The sequence below is a fragment of the Microtus pennsylvanicus genome, chromosome 7 (assembly GCF_037038515.1).
Source record: "Microtus pennsylvanicus isolate mMicPen1 chromosome 7, mMicPen1.hap1, whole genome shotgun sequence".
Classification (NCBI taxonomy): domain Eukaryota; kingdom Metazoa; phylum Chordata; class Mammalia; order Rodentia; family Cricetidae; genus Microtus; species Microtus pennsylvanicus.
The window spans coordinates 91,973,648-91,994,507 of record NC_134585.1 but is presented as its reverse complement, the minus strand read 5'-3'; the positions used below and the strand labels follow the sequence as shown (position 1 = coordinate 91,994,507).

The 20,860-nt window shown below is 41.4% G+C and overlaps 1 protein-coding gene across 13 annotated transcripts in view; it reads left to right on the top strand.

Moving 5' to 3' along the window:
* The first annotated feature begins 1,255 nt into the window (after nt 1–1,255).
* The window catches only part of Camk2d (calcium/calmodulin dependent protein kinase II delta), a 250,842-nt gene continuing 231,237 nt past the window's right edge, over nt 1,256–20,860 (top strand). For 10 of the 13 annotated variants that reach the window (XM_075981442.1, XM_075981438.1, XM_075981435.1 and 7 more), the window contains exons 1-2: nt 1,548–1,771; nt 3,312–3,406. In XM_075981442.1, the coding sequence (XP_075837557.1) occupies nt 1,707–1,771; nt 3,312–3,406 (160 nt within the window). In that variant the 5' untranslated portion in view covers nt 1,548–1,706. Of the gene's footprint in view, nt 1,772–3,311; nt 3,407–20,860 lie in introns of all 13 variants that reach the window. The other 3 variants (XM_075981445.1, XM_075981439.1, XM_075981432.1) reach the window with 2 other exon arrangements.

Genomic DNA, 20,860 nt, shown 5'->3' with positions numbered 1-20,860 from the left:
CTATTACCTTTCTGCTGTGAAATTTTAAGCGCCTGATGTAATTCTAAGAACGAGCAAATTAGCAATAGGAATGCAGGATTTCATGATATCCTGTAGAACAAAAAGCAGAAAAAAAAAGAAAAAAACCCTGCTCATGATGCTTCTGTTTTCTGTAGGCCTCTATCTCTTCAATTGCCATGTTTATTAAATACCCAGAAATTATCCTAGCAACCAGTGACAACTTAACCTATCTAACAAGCTAGTGTTTTCTCCAGGCTAATTTTTAAACAACAGTGGCAGATCTGCCCAAGAGCAGGCACCCTGGCACTCTTTAGAGGCTTTCAGGATAGCCACTGTCGGGGGTGCATTCCTGTGCCCCTACCCGGCCTGCTCGATGAGAACGTGAAGCCAAGAACTCAGGATGTCCCCTCTCTTTTTCCCTTCTCCCCTAGCAAAGTGAAACAGGCTGGCCACGCTCACGTGATGCCAATGACGTCAGCCCCCACTGGGTCGCGTGACCCGCAGCCAACCTTCCTACCGCCCCACCCCCTCGGCAGCCGAGTGGGACGTCTCGCGAGAGCCCTGATTACTATCAGAACTTGCTGAGGTTACCGGGGAGTTTACTCGGGAGAGGCAGGAAGGTGTGGTGGAGTGTTGGACTTTCTGCTTTCATTATGTTAGGATTTATGGCCAAGCAAGGGCTTATGGGGCTTGCCCCAGTCAGGAAAACAACCGGAGAGCAGGGCGAAGAGGGGGACAGTAAAACCTGAAGTGAAATGTGGCGCCCGGGCCATCCTCGCCCCTAGCTGAGGGACAGCGGGGCGCAGCAGAGGTGGCCAGGGTTAGCATCGCTGCGACCCGGGGGGGGGGGGAGGGGGACGTGGGACCCGGGTCTGGGGAGCAGTAAATGCCAACCGCGCCCTGATGCAGCGGCTGCATCCCTCCCTCGGCTTCCCCGGCACCGTGGTTGAGTGGCCGGCCTAGAGACGTCCCCGGTGTGGGAGCTGCGAGTAGTCCATCATCTTCCAGACCCCTCGTGGGTCACTGCGACATCCCGGTGCACCCCGGTCCCCTAAGTACGCTCCCCAGCCACTCTGCACATCCCCTCCCTGCGGTCTCCCTAGACGGCTGCAGGAGAGCAGCCCGGAGGGACTCGGCTGGAGTCGCTAGAGGGAGGTGTAGGGCCGGCGAGGAGGGGGCTTCGCAGGGCGGGGAGAGGCGGGAGGAGGCGCCGGGGAGGAGCTGCGGCCGCCAGCTTCGCCCGCCCGAGCCGAGCGCACTCGGTCGCCGCGCGGGTTCCCAGGCTCGCGGCCCCGTGGGGAGCGCGGGCCACCAGCGCCGCCTCCGCTCATAGGAGCAGCCGGCCGGCTCTTCACTCTCTGTCGCCGCTCGTCCGCCAACCCGGGCGCTGCGCCAAGCTGCTGTGCGAGCCTTGGTGTCAGCGGCCACCCCTCCTGCGGGTCCCCCTCGACCCCTTTCTGGAGTACTCTGCCCCGCGGCCGCGGCGGCAGGAGGAGAAGGAGGAGGGATCGCGGGCGGCGCGGGTTGGTCTGGCCACCTCGCCCCGCGCCCCGCCCCTGCGCGCACTCCCTCGCGGGCGAGCTACTTTCGGACAAGGAAAGTGAGGGCGGCCCCGGGTGACAGCGCGGCGGCGCCAGTCCCGGGAAGCCGCGTCTGTTCGCGTGTCGCCCGTCGCGCTGCCAGCGGTGCACTGCCCAGACCCCGCCATGGCTTCGACCACCACCTGCACCCGGTTCACCGACGAGTATCAGCTCTTCGAGGAGCTCGGAAAGTAAGCGTCCTTGCCTGGCATCTCCTCCCGCGACCCCCGTGTTCCCCGTGGGGGGAGAGGAAGCCCACAGGCCGAAGCGGGGTGACGGACCCCTGACTTGGTGCGGGTGGGGCACACAGAGGAGGAAATCCCTGCCCCACTGTGGCGGGTGCCCCGAAACCCCAGCCCACCTCTTTGGGTCCTCCACCTCTCCACAGGAGACTTAGTGAATTTACGATCTCTGCAGTTGTAGCTGTCATCCTGGGAAGTGTGCGCGCACGCGAGTGTGTGTGTGTGTGTGTGTGTGTGTGTGTGTGTGTGTGTGTGATCTTCGGAGAGGAAAGGAGATGCATGCAAAAACGCAACCTTTATCACATTTTCGGTAAATAGATGTCTCCTGCTCAGCCCGCGGTCGGTGTGTCTGCCGTCTGACCCAGGTTCGGATGAGCTGATGAGCACTGGCTCTCAGAGATGGTGCCATATTTATCGATGCCGAAAGTTCAACTTGGCTTGGTGGAGAGTCTGGTTCGGCATCCAAATAGTTGTTCTGTCCAGGAAAAGGGCCACCCAACAGAACCCACGCCCCTGCCCCATATCCGCTATTCTTTGCACTAAAGGATTCGCTCACCATCATTCTTATAGGATTAAGTACGTGCACATCTTATCGGAGATTTTTTTTATTGAGGCAGCAGAAAAGCCCCCTCTCTGGAGCTCAGGAAAGCGCTTCCCAAGGTAGCCTAGCCTTGTGGTTGCTTAAAACGACCTCCTCCACTTAAGTGCCAGAACTTCTTGTTAAGGAGGGACAGGGTACCTAACAGAAGATCTGTACAGAGATCCAGCCAGGAATGCTGATTTGCCAAAGCATCCAACCTCAAAACAGTTCTTCTGTCGCTAATTTCGACAATTAGGGAAAAGATGCATTTCTGTGTGTGCCATGGGTTCCCACAGTTGCATAAAAGGAAGTGTAAGCATTTTTAATGGAATGGAAATGATATCTTTATAGATGATCTGCTGTTGAAACATGGAGACATGTCGGAAGAGCAGCTTAATTCAAATCTCTCCCCTCCCCCAGCCCAAACCAGGCAGAGAAATCACCTTACCCCAGGATCTGGTAAAGCACCAGTGAGCCCCAGATTTATGTTGTAATGAAAACAATCACCATATTTACTTACTTGGAGCCACGTTAATTATTTTTCCTACCGAAATAAACAGGCAGCAGATTATTTTTTTCCTCCCCTGTTCCCAGCTCTGCTCTTTGCAGGGTTTGCTCTGAGCATTTGGTGTTTTGTGAAATGTTTGCACAAATTTCATGTGCAAACAAGAGTGGTCATAATTGGCATTTCCTTTTATTTTGTTGATTAATAATGTGTGTTTCCAGGCAATTAAAAACTACTTTTTATTCCTCAACATCTAGAAATAATTGTTTGTTTTCTAGATAATGTTTTTATTATGCTGATATTTCACAGACTGCTCAAGACTCACAAATATGCTCAGGTTTGTAAGTTTCTAAGTGGATACTGGATCTGATTATATTGCTGACTTGCTGACTGTTGGTTTCTAGGGGGGCATTCTCAGTGGTGAGAAGATGTATGAAGATCCCTACTGGACAGGAGTATGCTGCCAAAATTATCAACACCAAAAAGCTTTCTGCTAGGGGTGGGTATTTTAAACCACATTTATTTACACATGTTAATTCTGTATTTGTTGTGTGGATTGGTGTTGTCTTGTAAGTAAATATAGCATGTAGTTTTAATTGAATTTTAAGCTTAGGTGTCATATTACATACTGATATTTTTTTTGTTGCCAAATGTCTCTGGGTCTGTACACTTTGAAAGTAAATGGAAAAAAATGTAATTGTTATCAGTGACTGATTGAAATGCTGTCTTATGAGCAGTAACATAAATAAATATTTTGCAAAGCAAGTAAATGCCACAAAGTGCATTTTGCTTTTAGTTCTAGTGTGAAATAACTTTCAGAAGGATCTTAGAATGGAAAAAATGTAAGTCTCCTAACTGACATAATTCCCTTTTACTTCTGAGATGAAAAACAGGTCATGGTTCAGTTGAATGTACACTGCAGCTGTAGTTACTGCTGAACTTAATACATTGAGGTCTATTTAACTTCAGTGGCTTTGGCAAGATAAAAAAAGACCATTGCTGTAATCTAGGAAGTTAGCTTAATTTTGATGTGTGTAGGTTAGGCCTTTAACTTGGTCTTCTGAATTACATTTCCCACCAGATCATGCGATGTATGTTATACCTGCAGTTTATAGCCATGGAGATAATTCATACTTAAAGCTGTTGATATAAGTATTTTTAAAAAGCAACTTGGAGCCATGTGTTCACGTTTTTTAAAAATCATTTTGTTTGAAATCATGCAAAAACACGTATGCTGAAATGCTGGGCATCGCAGTGTCTACAGGCATGTGGCTAAGGTATTTCCATGGGGATTTATGGTTTGATGGAATTAAACTGAAATCAAAATGAGCAGAATACCATACTGCATCCCATCTCAGTGACCTGGTTTATTTTAAGTAATGAGAGGAAATTCCATTAGAGCTAGTTTTCCTCACTGAGTATATCTTTTAAGACATGCCACTTAAGGATGTCTAGATAGCATTGCTTTTGTCCTTTGCTGAGGTAAATGGATTTACAAATCCTACTTTTAAGGTGCGCTGTAGGGTTCGGTGTATCTATTATCTTGATCTGATGTGCTGTAGCTCGGAGAAAGGTATATGCTAAACTACCCGCGAGCACTGGGGAGTCCTGCTATGAAAACAGATGAGGAACAAGCTATGCTAATTACATTTCCCCTTCAGTCTCCACTCCATTGGAAGGTTTGAAAGAATGACAAGGGGTGCAGAAGTATAAATGGCAGTTTAAGGGAAAGAAGAAGACTGAAACCAGTCAGACCTTTCCTGGTGATTGTGTTATTTTCTCTGATGTGATAGGCACTTTGCCCGTGGTGGGCTATCAGATTTGGAGAGTGTTACCATGCCTAGTCCGAGTGTTTTAATGACTTTAAATTTCACCTCAGGACCAATGAGACGGATAGTCCCTTTTACTAACTTTATTAACTAGAGTCAACACTTTTTATCTTCTTTATCCCATCCTCCCTATATCAGACCTGCAGTCTTGCTCCCTCTCTTCTCTATGGGAGAAGCGTGCCCCGGACTGATTGGCTCCTCCTCTTTCCTCTCTGTGCCATTCTACCTGTAGAATGCCATTCCTTCCCTCATCTGCTCAAGCTGAGCTTGTACTCATTCTTCCTATCTTTTTTTGCTACTATTCAGTTATTCTTTATTATTTTTAGTTGTGTGTGTGTGTGTGTGTGTGTGTGTGTGTGTGTGTGTGTGTGTGTAGGTGCCCTGGAGGCCAGACACATCTGATTCCCATAGCTGTGAACCCTCAAGCATGAATAGTAGGAACTAAGCTCCTACCTCCTGTTGGAACAGGAAGATCTTTTATCTGCTGAGCCTTCTCCAGCCTCTTTCTCTGCATTTTCTTCCCCTCCCAAGAACAATGTCTGTCCGGGAATGATGTGTTCTGATTCCTGTAGCTGCTAGCCATGCGATCTTAGGAAGTTTACCCATTTTAATCTGAGCCTCAGTGTTTTCATCTGCAAAATGGGGTGAGATCGAGCCCTTTCTTACAGGGTTTTGATTGATCTGATTGCCTTAATGTATAGTGCAGAGTGGTGTCTCTTATAGCGTATGCACTTAGTATCAACCGCTACTGTTATATGACAGGAGTGTAGTAATGATTAAATCGCTTTACTTTTTTTTGAAAGATCTTACTTAAAGTAAAAGCACTTGAGAATTGTCGATCTTGTGACAGTTCTGATATGGTCCACTTGAAACAGTGACTCAATTGCCTAGTGTGTAAATTTGATCCAGACATATACTTTTCTAAGATCTCAGATTCTTCATCAATAAAACGGTAAAACTTATACAATGAGTCCCATGGGGTGTTTCAGGGAGTTAGTGAATTTTGTGAGAACTATATCTTAATTTGGAAAGTGTCTTGCCGGTTTGACTTATTACACTCCTATGTAAAGAATATAGTCATTTCTTATCAAATGCTGGGCAACTTTATGTGATAGCCGCCTATTGAAGGTGGTTATAGAATAGTTTTATTTTGCACTGTATATATTTGTTTGAATTGTTTCCATATTGGATTACAGATTATTTGAAGGAAAATGCCATCTTTTACCTTTGACTTAACATTCAAGTGTATGGCTTTGAGGACATTGAAGCGCTTCAGGACAAAGCAGCTGGAATGAAGTGTGCTTACTATATGCTTACTATATTATTTGTGAAGCCATTAAGTACTTCATTAATTTCTGAGAACCAGCCCATACTGAAATCTGTCAAGTCTATCCAGAGACTGTGTTTTAAAAAACAAATTTTGGAAGCTGGAACAATAGCTCAGCAGTTAAGAGTAGCAACTGCTCTCGCAGAGGATCCTGGGTTTGATTCCCAGCGTCCACGTGGTGGCTAAGAACTGTCTCTAATTCCAGTTCCAGAAGATCTGAGGCCCTCTTCTGATCTCTGCGAACAATTCATACGTGGTGGACAGACTTACATGCAGGAAAAACATCTACACACATAAAAATAAATATTAAAAATACATAACTATTAACACTCATTTTACAATAATCTAGTATAAATGTTTTTTGCAGGAAATTTTTACAGTGAGAAACATTCAAAGGCAAATATAGAATTCAGTGCAATATAGTATGCTTAATTTTTTCCAAGAAAATAATTTTTTGGGAACTCCATCAGACACTTTTGTGAAATGGACAATTTTTTTTGTGTAACTTTTTGCTTATATTATTTGATATAGCATGCCTTTGTAAATCTAATCCTTAAGGCTGTGTGTTTTAAAGACAAGAATATTTCTACCACTCAACTAATTATTTTTAAAATTCCTTTTGTGCTGGGAATTTAACCTGGGGCCTCACACATGTTAGGCAAACACACTACCATTGAGCTGTGTTATCTGCTCTCAACTAAGGCTCTTTAGCTGTAACAGACAGAAAGAGAAAGTGCCACTTGTCAATAAATCCAGGGCTATGAGGGAAAGTGCCAAACATTTGGCCGGATTCCTGCACAAATTTGCACATCCCTCTCCGTTGTCACTTGGGCCTTTTGCTGTGCCTAGCCTGCACTGGGTTTTCAGCAGACAGTTTCAGTTACATTTTCTCTCACCGTTAGTCACACACACCGCGTTTGGGAGACCCAGAGTCTGTTGAAGAATTTCTTTGTGTTTTCATCTGCATATGTCTACAGTACATTTGGTGGGAGTGTTACTGAGGATGTAGGTCAGTGGGCGCAGTATACTCATTTGGTAGCTTGTTAAAAACTTCTTTGAAAAGCTCCTAAGCATAGTCAACATGTGATACCTTATATATGGCTTACAAATTCTGAAAAGTTGTTTTAATTAGGGGTATTTAGTAAGTAGTGAGTAGTGATGGTAGAACGTGTCTTGGTTTTTCATCATAGGAACTGGCTATGCTGACATTTTGATCCAAGCCCTTAGCTTAGTATCTATCAGATGCTAACTTGTTGTAGTGTAGATATTTTGTCCATCATCTGGGCATGTTTAGGGCTGTGAGCTGTTGCTAGGTGATTGGAAGACAGTGGTGTACGCCCCAGTCGGCTGGTGGTGCCGACCCCAAGAGCCTTCAGGGACAGTTCATGTGGTAGATGGTGCGGTTTTTTTTCATTGATAATTTTTTAAATTTATTTATTTATTAAAGATCTCTGTCTCTTCCCCGCCACCGCCTCCCATTTTCCTCCCCCTCCCCCAATCAAGTTCCCCTCCCTCGTGTTTTAAAACTCTTCAGTCATGGTGATGATTTCTTGATGTTCATTTCCTAACATGTGTTTTCATCCTTGGAAAGCCCTCACGACATCATAACCAGGCATGTCATAGTTACTGTTTTTACAAAAGGAAAATTAATTATAAGCTTGAAGTAACAAATGGCATAGAAGTTTTTTTTACATTTACTCCATTGCTAAAATTGGCAAGTTATATTTCTGTAATGTAAATCATTTTAATTTTATTATCCTAATTCTGTTAGTTCCTAATTTCATAGTATTAGGTGGAACATACATCAGGACCCTAGGAAACTAGTTGACCATGTATGTGAATTCAGTGTTGTATCTATACCCCAAGTAATATTTCCTTTTGTTTATTTCAAGAAAGATGTCAAAAAACTGAGGCTTGCTGCTTTTGTTTTGAACATCTAAAAAGTTAAGAAATTATCTTAGTCTTAATTTTATGCCTACTTTCTTGAATCGCAAGTAAGACTGAGATTGAATGAAGCTTCAATTCTATCTTGTTGATTTGTCACTTTGGACCAATTGAACAACAACAACAATAGTAAAATATTGAAAATAATGATCTAAGAAGGCATTAAAAGTTGTTCTTGTTCTGTATGTTCTGAAAATAGTGTATGCTATTAGCATTACCTTGTGTCCTGTTACTATGGTTAGTCATACTTAACTTTTGTGTTTGGAAAGATTTTTTTTAATGTGTGTTTTTCTCTGTATGTGTGGGGGTAAATCAAATGCCATCTGATGTAAAAGGCCTCAACCTTTCCTTGGAGCTGGAGATGTTTGTGAACCACCCTGTGGGTACTGGGAACTGAACCCAGGTCCTTTGTTCGCACACCAAGTGCTCTTACCTGCTAGGTCACCTCTCCAGCTCCATATCCTTTTTTTATACTGGAACTTTTTTCATACGATATATTCAGGTCATGCTTTCCTTTCTCTTGCTCCTCCCAGACCGTCCACCTCCCCATCCACACAGCTCCTACCTTTTTCTTTCTTCAGAAAACAAACAATCAAAAACCATAAACAAACTAGAATAGAATAAAACGCACACACACAAATACAGGAACAAACAAACACACAACCCCTCTCAACCAAAACGGATAAAACAGCAAAATCAGAAGCTTCAATTTACAAGCACAAACCAGTAAGACGTAAAATGTCCAAACAAAGCCATAGTAGGAAAAAGTCTATAAAAATACCATTGAGTTCATTTTGTGTTGGCTGTCTACTGCTAGGCATGGGGCCTGTTTTTAAGTATGGTTCATCACCCAGTGAAACTCTGTTGAAGAAAACTAAGTTTTTCCTTTCCAAGCAGATGTCCATTAGGGGTGGGAGCCTGTGTCCAGTTCCCCCTCTTGGTGCTGGGACCCCATCTGGCTTGAACCTGTGCAGGCCCTGTGCATGCTGCCAGTCTCTGTGGTTCTTATATGCATCACGATTTAGAACACTATTTTCTTATGTCATCTATATATTGTTATGTGGGTCTTAATATTGGACATCTATTTTCTTCAGGAAATGAATTAGATTACTGTTGACAGTAAAACTATTTAAATGATTAAAATATTTTAGTCTATATCCAGGTTTTCTGCTTTCCAATAATAAGACTTAATAAACACTGTAACACAGGTACCTCTCTGTGATACTAAAAATATTGTCACTGTCTCTTTGTATGAGACTGTTCACCAACAAAATATCTTTGTTCATACATTTAGGTGAACACTTCCATTTTCATTGAAATATTCAATAAAATCAATGTGAAAAAAGTTACCTTTAAAAAATATTGTATTTATTATGTGTGCGAGAGAGAGAGAGAGAGAGAGAGAGAGAGAGAGAGAGTGTTCATCCACAAGTAGCAACAGATAGTTCACCTACAAGCATGTGGGTGCTTGTGTAAATCAAACATTCAGGAGTGGGTTCTCTCCTGAGTGTTGAATTCAGGTCATCAGGCTTGGTGGCAGGCATCTTTACCCAATAAGCCATTTCTCCAGCTTATAAGTAATTCCTTATGAATCCCTTTTATGTTGATCATGATATACTCGCAATCCTATTGGGATTTTTCCCTACATCTTATCTTCAAAAGTTTTGCCTTGAGCCAATGCATAGTGCTCTAGATTTGCCTTTTCCCTTCCTGTCCATTTTATTAGGGTGCAGTATATTTTACAATGTGTTTTGTATTTCACTGGTAGTTGATTAATGGTTGTTTACATAGGGATCTATGTTAAACAGTTTGCTACAAGACATTTAGTGAAATTCCCTGAAACACCCTGAATAGATGGGGTATTAGCAGGCTCTTAATACTTAGCACCTGTCTATCTATTGACAACTTATAGTTCACTTCCTTCTACAGGCTATTAAACGAGTTCACATGATTTGCTTAAGTAATTGTTGGATACGTTTCGAGCGTGATTACAGCATAGGAAACTAAAGATTACACACATAGACATCATAGAAGATACAGTGTGTTACAATCTAGTGAGAATAACATACTATAGGGTTTTAAAAGAAGAAAAATGGGTTCTTCCTGGGAAAATCAAGGGAAACTGTTTCTCCTAACGTAGATTTAAAAGAAGCTTAAAGTCACAACGCCCCACTGCCAGGCCCAGCTCTGCAATTTGAGGAAGTTGTTGAGAATGCCGAAATATCTGATTAGAAAGAAAATGACATTGTATTACTGCAGTAGGTTTATTGAAATTATTCATACATATACCTTTTTTTTTTCTTTTAAATACGATCTGTTCTTAGTTTAGTTTACTTTTTGCTTTTGGGAGATTTTGAGACAGGATTTCACTCTGATGTCCAGGCTGACTCGAAACTCAGCACATGGATTAGGGTAACTTCAAACTTTCGGCAGTCTCCTCAGTGCAGGGAAGATAACTATGAACCCCCACACCCAGCTATTTTATTTGTTTCATTGTGCTGCTGGGGACTGAACCAGGGGCCTTGAACACACTCAGTCAGAAGAGCTCTCCACTGAGCTGTCACTCGGCTCTTTGGGAGGAAATCATTTTAAGTTAAAGCAGGGCAGTTTTCAGCTGACAGAACTGTTCTGATCCCGGTTCAGATCCGTTCCATAGTTGTACATAAATGCAGGAAATCGCATTAGTTTTTGCATTCAGCTGCAGCCCGCGCTATTCTGATACTCTCTTACTCTCCCAATCAATAATGCCATCTTCATCAATAATGATTTAGAAAAAAATGAGGTGGTCTTAGCTATTATTTAAAGAGTACCTTGTAGGTGTCATGGCTGCACATCCATAAGGCACTTGGTTTCATTTTGTTCAGTCTATATCGCAGACTACTAGAAGCATACTCTTATCTCATTTTTTTTTAATTGGAAGCTGAACCTGTTGCATAAGGCTAAAGGTAATAAGCTGGGGCTGTTGCTCATTTGGTACAGTGCTTGCCTAACATGCAGGAAGCACTGGGATAAACCAGACGAGACAGTAGAGGCCTGTAATTCCAGGACTTCAGAGGTGGGGCAGAAGAATCTAAAGTTCAAGACCATCGTTGTCTCTTTAAAGAATTTGAGGTCAGCCTGGGCTACCTGGAATGGGGTCTTGTCTTAAAAACATAGTAAAGTGCTAGATTGAGAATTTCAAGCCAGTTCCTCTTGCTCTGGAGGCTGACTCTTTCCATTGTCCTACCCCATGGACTGCTGGTACCCAGAACTTAAGCCTTCTCTATTCGCTGGTACGTGCTTGGCTCTATGCAAAGCACCAAGTCTTACACCTTTTTACATTTCTGTTGAAGTGAGGGCCTTGAGTCATACTTTTTGGAGAATACATTTAGAATTTCAACTTGTGAGAAAAGATAGCATTTTAATCGCTATGGTAACATCAGATCCAGTTGAGGTTTCAGATGACTGTGTGTTCCTTTCGAGAAGGAAAAATAATACAGTGGAAATGTTGTCGAATGCTAGGCAAGTGATTGCAGAAGAGTTTCTGATGCCCAGCAATGCGTTCCTAGGATCACTTCTGAACAAGGCACCTGTGTCTGCAGAGAAAACCAGCCATTTAACCAAAGGTAGACTAGGAGACATGTACTTAGGAAGCTATTCTAGTTCTCTGGTTCATTTTCTTTAACCAGTGAGAAAAGGAAGACAGCTTTGTTATTTTGCAGTTTCTTTTTCAGCAGTAGTATTGAGCGTGACAGACTCATACAGAAAGAATGGAGCAATTGAAAGGAAATAAAACATTGTATTCAATGTGCATTGTAAAAATAGGTGTAGCAGGAACAGGACAGGTGTCCAGATGACCCGTGATGATACTGCTGGTTAACAGTTAATCTTTTACTGAAGGTGCTCAGCGGTGTCCAGGTTACATAGGGCTTTAAATGTTTTATTTCATAAATGTTGGTATATATATATATATATGTATATATATATGTCTGTGTGTGTATATATATATATTTAATTATGAAACAACTATCAAGGGCTCAAAAGTCTCTAGTTGACTCTGACTGGGCTGTGTCCTGTTCTTTTGAGGCTGTCTGTTAGCTCCTTGCTTTTCTTTTATCTTTTCTCTGTCCAGCATCAGTTACTGTCCCTTGTGATTTTCGGAGAGAAACCCCTATCAGCCTTTCAGTTGATTTTTAGTTAACGGGGAGATCTTCAGTCATGGAAAACTTACACACTCAAGATACAGGTTAACTGCATTTTGTTTTGTGTTGTATAATATAGACTCATAAAATAGAAGGCATCTTTTTTATGTATTAATGTATCATTTTGGCCTGGTCAGATGCCTGGGTAGTTAAAGGTGCCCGTCCCACAAGCCTGGAAACTTACGTTTGATCTGATCCCTTGACTCCATGTAAAGGTGAACGAAGAGAATCAACTGCACAGAGTTGTCTTCTGACCTTCACACACATATAATAATAATAAAATACCATTTAACCTTTTCCTTTAAGGTTTTCAAAAGATGCAAAGTATTTGGAGTTTTTATTAGTATATTCTTTTTTTTCTATTTTTTGCAGAAACCTTATTAATATGATGAATACACATTGAAAAATTAAGAATAATTTATATTAAATGGATTTGTTAAATATTAGGGTTGGAGAGCCATATCAGCAGTTAGGAGCAGTCACCGCTCTTGCAGAGGACTGGAGTTCAGGTTCCAGTGTTCACTTTGGATGGTTAGCACCTTCCTGTAACTTCAGCTCAGGGGATTTGAGGGTGACTCCTAAACCCCCTGGTACCCACATGCACGTATGCAGACACTTATACACAGAAATAAGAAATAAATATTTCTACAGAAGTAATATAGCCAGAGCAAATTTATTAAAATATCATACTGTCCTTTAAAGTCTATGGAAGGTTGAATTATGCCATGTTACACTATTTGTATTTAATTTAAAATTTTAAGTTTTGATGTGGGAACTAAACAGTGTGTGATATTTGGAGGACTGTGCTTCAGTACAACCTCAAACTGCGAAGGGGGTCATCTTTCTTTGGTTTTTTTTTTTTTTTCGAGACAGGGTTTCTCTGTGGCTTTGGAGTCTGTCCTGGAACTAGCTCTGTAGACCAGCTGGTCTCGAACTCACAGAGATCCACCTGCCTCTGCCTCCTGAGTGCTGGGATTAAAGGCGTGTGCCACCATCGCCCGGCTAGGGGGTCATCTTTCTTTCTTCCCTGAATGGTACCTGAATTTCCCCCAGAATCCCAAGCACATGTGGTTGTCTTTTCCTTACCCCATCTCAACACACTTTGGTGTTTGTAGGGATTCATCTCAACTGGTGCTCAGTTTCCTTCTTGCTACAGCACTATTCAGTAGCTTCCCAATCAGGTTTTCTGTCCTTACAGTTAGTCAGTTCCTCCTTATAGCTTTCAGCAGTGACTTAGCTGTGGGCATCTTGATTAGTTCTTGCTAGCACAGAGTAGAGGGTTTCTGTCCTCTAGTACTTCCTGGTCTATTGGGGTGGACTTCAGCCTGGAGAATACAGAATTGTGAGAGGGCTCTTAGGAGGTCAGGCCTTTGGGGAAATTGTGCTTAGAGTTAAGATAAGGACAGGAAGGGACTCTGTACAGAGGAACAAGAAAGCAGGTCCCACCCTAAGGTTGGAGTGTGAGCCTTCCAAAAGAACAGCACTGAAATCTTCCTCCTTCCAAGTCCTGCCCAGCTGCTGCCTCCTCTACAGCATCACCTCCAGGATCACTCTCCCTTCCTCTCTTTCCTAGCTCTAGCCAGAAGTGCCTTTGCTCCCTTTCAGTCTGTTGTATTTTGAATTGTTTATAGTGCCTTTCCTTTTATTGCAATAATACATGCCGCAGTTTTGAGGCACCTTGTGGAGATTTCTTCATGAATCGTAGCATGTGCCTGCTGTGGTGACTGTAAGATTGTAAGAACTTGCCACTGTTGAATGAATGGAGAAAAGAGAGGGAAAGAATCAATACAATGCTGCCTCTTAGAGTAGACCTCACAGAGAGACAATAGGCAAGGAGCAATGGAGCTGGGGCTTCACGTCAGATGACATGCAGTTATTTCAAAATTTAACTGCTGACTCACGAATTATTTCCTCAATTCTCTGCTTACAGATGCCACAGTTTTGTCTAATCTTGTAATTTTTTGAGCAAACTCAAAGTTTCTCACTGGTGTTTCCCTCTTGTTCTATTCTAAATGTCTGTTATTCGGGAGTGTGGGAGCGTTTTGATGCCTGTGAGCCCCACATCAACACTGCCAGGCTCATGCCATCATTGCACTATTTTAAAACATATGAGCTTGTAAATTTTTGATTCATTCCACAAAGACCAGTAAATACTTACTTCTCCATTTATTCTTGAAGCTCATTGTGAAAGCCTTTTGTTGAGCTTCAATCCTGGGTGCTGTTTACTTAAAGTTGGCAATGGGTTTTTGATCCTACCACACTTAACTGGCTTTGTGGAAGCCTAGGCAGTTTGGATGCTCACCTTACTAGACCTGGATGGAGGTGGGTGGTCCTTGGACTTCCCACAGGGCAGGGAACCCTGATTGCTCTTTGGGCTGACGAGGGAGGGGGACTTGATTCGGGGAGGGGGAGGGAAATGGGAGGCAGACGGGGGGGGGGGGGGAGAGACAGAAATCTTAAATAAATAAAATAAATAAAGTTTTTCTTTTTAATTTTAATTTTTTTTAAAAAAAATTTACTAATGGCAGTGAGAGGCCAGCTGATACAGTGACTTGTCTGTCACTTCAGAAATGTGGTGAAAGGAAAATGGCTTTATTTCCATGTTGTGGGCTCTGAAAACAGCTGTGTGTTGGTTAACATTTGTCTTCCATATATGTTGTAAGACAACGAGGGTCTATTGTGTATTTATGCCTAAAAATTAAACATACAAGCCTAATATATTATGATACAAATTATATGTTATATCCTGTTGTGTATTATAGAGAATAGAAAATACTTTCATAGAAATATTTCAATAATGTTTTTAGGTGATAACTTAGTGACTACAGTCATGAGGAAATTTCAGAAATTAGTTTAGGCGAATGAATGTTTTAAGCATTTTTTAGATATTATCTAGGCTGAAACCTTTATTATATTAATCAAATGATACATTCTTATATTAGATATATTAATATTTGTTAAATATATAATTATAAACTTCTGAAAGAAATTATTAATTCTTATAAATACATTTAAAATCAATTATAGCATAGAATGCATATCCTTATGTAGAATTTAGGAAAATATAGCAAAACTAAAAACGGACCTATTTATGTCTTTGCAAACAAGCACTATAATTTTTTATTAAAAAATTAATTACATTTATTTATTTTGTGTTGCTTATGTGCAAATGACATTGTTGTATATGGAGGTTAGAGGACAGTTTTGCAGCAATCCTGGTTTAGGATTGAGCTCAGATCTTCAGATTTGAGTAGAAGTTCATTAATCCACTGAGCCATCTCAGCTGACCCTGACCTTCCCCTAAGCACTTATTTTCCTTGTTTTTTCTTTCCTTCTTTCCTTCTTTCCTTCCTTCCTTCCTTCCTTCCTTCCTTCCTTCCTCCCTCCCTCCCTCCCTCCTTCCCTCCTTCCCTTCCTTCCTTTCTTCCTTCTTTCCTTCCTTTCATCCTTCCATCCTTCCTTTGAAACTAGACATTTCGGTATGCATTTTTATTTACAATTATGACATGACCCTGGGTTGTGGTAATTCCTTTCAATTCTTAATAACTGAACTATGCTTCACCGAGTGAGTGTACAGAACAGCAGTTCATTATTTGATATCATTGTTTACTCTTCTCCCATAACCTGTGCTCTTTACTGTGTGGACAATGGATACAGCCTAAGCCATGGTTTTGTAAAATTTTTCATCCTTATGCTTTTTCCGGAGTATTCACAGAGGAGAAGTAGTGAGACAGAGGGTTAGCTGTTTTCAGAATCCTTTATGATATTGTCCTGTTGCTTCATGAAGGCCTTGTCCATTTTCCTGGAGGACATTTAATTACAGTTGTGCTAACTAAATTGAATTTTGAAAAAATATATATAAATTTCGTTTTCACCTTAATGAAAAAAAGAAGTTCTTGCCAAGTCCCACTCCCTCTGCTAGTTAGGAAATAAATAAAGGCGCAGGCAAAGTCCTCTGGAGGTGAATGGACACAGAGTGAACTCAATTGCCAAGGTGTCTTCTGGGCTCCGAGCACCTCAGAGATAACTGTTGGACTGATGGAGACTTCTTTGAGGAGCTGGTACCTGCACTAGGCTTTGGAAATAATCAGTTTCGAATAGCTAGGAAAACAAGCAGGTGGGGAATTATGAGAAAATATTTGTGAGAAGGAATCAAATCCAAAAGCCCCAGTGAAGGATTTAGCTTTCATTAAAGCATGCGGAACCCGATAACAGGAAGTGGAATTTTTTTTCACGTTCTGTAAGTCCTGAAGTGGCAAACTCCCTGGGAAGGATGAATGGGCAGGGGGGGGGGCACGATCATGAGATTTTATAGCTCTGAGTCATTAGGGATGAACAGCTGATAAGAGAGCCACAACTAACTTCTTATCAACCTCACATTCTGTTTTATTAAGCCTTGGGGCAAAATACAGAAAACAGTAGGCACAACAAAGTAGAAAACAGAGGACTGAAAATAATTAGATTTTTTTTTTTAAAAAATCAAGCGTCATAAGAGTGCCCAAGAGAAAATTCTGTTTGTGTTTATGCATGTGGAAAACTAGTCTGCAGCTGCAAGTATTCTGTGTCCGGTTTGAGAACTATTGGAGGACTCTACATAAAGCCAGAGGTGGCTAAACCATCTAAAACTGTGTTATGGTATTTCTTGTCAGAATGCTTGGGTCCAGAAGAAGGCCGTGCTCTGGTCTTTACCGATCTGATGGAGGAGTAAATGCCTCCCGAAGTCTGTTCTCTTATAGTCTTGCTAGTACACGTTTATGGGCTCAGAGCTTTTTCTTTTAGCTTTGTATATACTGCACTGAACTGCTGCCTTCTTCCTCTTCCTCTTCTTTCTCCTCTTTCTCCCGCTACCCCTCAGCTGTGGGCACACAGTGAGGGCAATTTTATCCCACAGTTTTGAATTTAGCAAACTGGTTGGAAAATAGGAACTTTTTATTCCGTATTTCCACTACTTAAATAATGAAAAAAAATCATTCATTCACTTAGACGACTTCAGTTTAAACATTTAACCTCCCTAGGGTGGCTCAGCCATGCTAATTTTGCTCTGTCTTAAAAACAGTAAAAAAATGATTAAGTAAGAGCTCTGAGTTCTGTTCACATTAAGGTTTTCATGATTTTAGTTAAAGGGAAAGAAAGATCTTTGTTTTATCCAATACAAATATGTAATTGATAATAATTCAACTTTTTTTTAAGTTAAAGTTGGAGCTTTGGGTATGGAGCAGAAAGTCGTCTATTGACTGAAAGCTCAGTGACTCAAGATTTACATAGTCATTGGAAAGACTGAAAAAACTGTATTTCCATAAGTAGTGTTGGACTGCGAACGGCCAACACCGTCCTCCATACTTAAGTAGACCCGCTGTCTTTGAAGTTTGGAAACAAGTTTTGGAAATAGCTTTCTTGTTTAACTTTGACCATTGCTCCCCATTTGTCTGTTATATGAGCAGGAAAAAGAAAAGTGAGATTTAACCTAATTTTATTTAATTCTGTTTGAAAGAAAAACGTTTGTAATGCTTTACCCTGGCAGACAACTAGTTCTGAGACGGCCGTTCCTTCTACTCGCTGTGATAATCCTAATGCCAGTAATTCTCTAATGGCAAATGGAGGTGGTATTAACATGGGTAAGGATGGCTCATGGAACAGAAATCGCTATGTTTTAACTGATAACAACTTTAAAAACTGGAACTCATTAGTTTACACGTATATGGTTTGAAAGAATGTTTTGAGATTATCCAAATGAAATAACCATACACCTCGAAACAGCGGTGTTAGAAATATACCATGGCCACACACAGGGACAGTTTTAAAAATAACGCATAACTTTGAGAATGTCCTTCCTTTTCTCCTTGCATGTAAATGATTTATTCAGATTGTCTATAATAAGCTTAGGGGAAAAGGGAAGGAGGAAGTGAGAAGTGAGACTTTGAGAAATCCTAACAGCCCATACTAGGGCTCATTATGAGCACCTTTCACCCGAGGATCTCAAGACCTCCTCTAGCTGAGAGCCACAGTTCTTCTGGAAGGGACAGGGATGCGGTACACTTAAGGAATTCCTGTGCCCAGTGCTGTTTGCCTGCCTTCCCTCAGGGACTTGTCGCAGTTATATCCTAACACACCACATTCCTTCCAGGGTCTAGGAACAGATGACATAGCTCCCCACTGAAACAACAGAGGGATTATGGGAGCAAGAGTGTTACCTTGATGGGGATCTCATTGGTCTTCAGATCAGTTATCTTATTTCTGTAAAAATGTTCTATCCTGGAGATGCTTGATATCCCACTTTATCTCCCCCAAATCAACTGTTTTAATTCTGGAAGACACATTGAAGGGGACATCGAAGACATCACTTAGCAGGAGGGAGTCAGGAGGGTAGACTGACACAGACGGTGAAGGACACTGAGATCCAGAATGCTCAATTTAGTAAGGGGTAACACAAAATGATGAGTGAGTGGGGCTTCAAGTCCAAGACTCCTGGGGAGACCGCAATTTTCATAAAACAAGTTGAGAGGTGTCAGCTGATCTTGGCGAGGGGAGATGAATTTGTGTTGAAGATACAAACGCTAGATTTGTAGGATGAAGTTCCTAAAAGAACGTGGGAAACTGGGTGTGGCCCTTTAGAAAGGACTTTGGAGGCAGTGCAGTGCACCCATAAGTTAACAACGCTGACTCTGAAATCCACTCACCAAGATTCAAGAATACCTCATGCTCCTTGTGGCTTTGGGGAAACCGCATGGCCTCCCCAAGCCTTGGCCTTCTCTGTGGAACTTGAGTGGCCACTTCAGCTGCTGGCAATTATGATACACATGGCTGGAGAGTACTGGAGAGCAATTCTGTGTTTTGTGGGTGAAATGAAGAAGTGGTACTAGTTTGAGGAGAGAAAGGATTTGCTAGAAAGGTAGAAAAAATGGCAAGTGTGAACTTCACATTCCAAGGGAGGGAGTTACAAAGGCTAGTAAGAGTGCTATATCAATGCCGTGAAGACCAGCCTTCAGCAGTGCAGGAGTTGAAGGGGATCCACAGAGTCTTCTGCGAACTAATCAATTGACTTGACTTTTCTATCTGAGGGAATAAAACTCTCTGGGACTGATGAAAAAGGGATAAAACACACACACACTTTTGCTATGAAAAAGGGAAAAAACACACACATACCTTTAGGGTCTCTCCATTATTTTTTTCAGTTCTTTATTTCTTATTCCTGTCTCTATTGATATCTTTCTTCTATGTAACTTTATTTTTTCCCTTATAGCCTATATATCCCAGCAAAATCTTTCAAGTAGAATGAAAATTATAATGTGGTTACATTCTTTTTCTAAGTGAATGATTATAATGAATACAAGTAAAATTTTTTCCCCATTTTCCTTACATAACTAAACATCTTACATATTACAGAGTTATATGAAAAACAGATTATCCCAAGAACCCACATACATTCATATCCAAGCAACTTGTTATGGATTAATGGAGTGTGAGCAAGCAAGGTATTTTTCTGAGCCAGTTCTTTTACTGGCAGGCTGCATTTTGTGGTTACAAAGGAAGGAAAAATCATTTTATTCCTTATGTCAAAAGGTAATCTTAGAAAGAATCTTAAGAGAATCACAAACCTAAACTCTACATATAAAAAACAATCAGTTATCTCTATTTTAAATCCTCAGGGTGCATATCCATTCCTCAACAGTTATTTTATTAAATCATATCAGGAAACTGAGGGTATAAGTGGGTACAAGGAATTAATCATTGCCTTTGAATTATCCTGGCAAGAAAGACACATCAGCTAGCAGTAGCCAACCTACTATTGTTCCTGTTCCCCGACCCCAAGGAGTTCCTCACTCAGCTATTAAAGTATGCCTTTCTAAACTTCAAATTGTTTCCCAAGATTTTCTACCTCAAAGTCATTAATAAAAATGTCTTAACCTAAACTTAAGCCATATTTAAATCTTTTTTCCAGTTATGATACTAACCAAAATCCATGAATACATCTCTCAACAAAAGATTAAAAACAATTTGAACTAACTTAGCTTCTGGGCCTCAATTGTTTTTCTTAACCATTAACCTAAGCCACAGTCTGTATAGCTCCTCCAGAGAAGCTAGCTGAGTGACATTTCCTATTCTTATTTTCTATCCTCTGTAGCCCCTGCTATATCAGGGGTGCAGACAACACTGAATCTTGCTTTTACTTATAGGTACTCATATATTCGTTTTCCCATTCAGCTAACCTCTATCATAATTCCTTACTATTTCTATTAAAGACCCTCAATCATCAAAATCCTATTTAAGCTAACGCTATTATTGTTTAAAATCATTTCTTCAATTAAACAGTACAATTTAAGAGGAAATCATCTTCATAATAATCCATAGGTAAAAGTGCCCAGTAGAATGGGATATTTCCTTGAGATAATCATACAACATTAAAGGTAGTGGAGACTTCCCAATATCCGTTCACATCATGCCAGATACTAGAGAAAAATGGCAGGGGCAAACATGTAAAGGCACATCAGTAACAAGGGACATTCTGGGCCTGAAGCCCTCTGGACCTCGCCTGTCAGGCTTTGCTTCCTGGTGGGTCAACCTCACAAACCTCGATTGCCACCTGCTGCTCCTCTGACATAGCCATTAGCAGTATTGGTTAGTTTCTGTCACTGGAGGCAAACCAGAGACACCTTGGAAGAGGACGTTTCAAG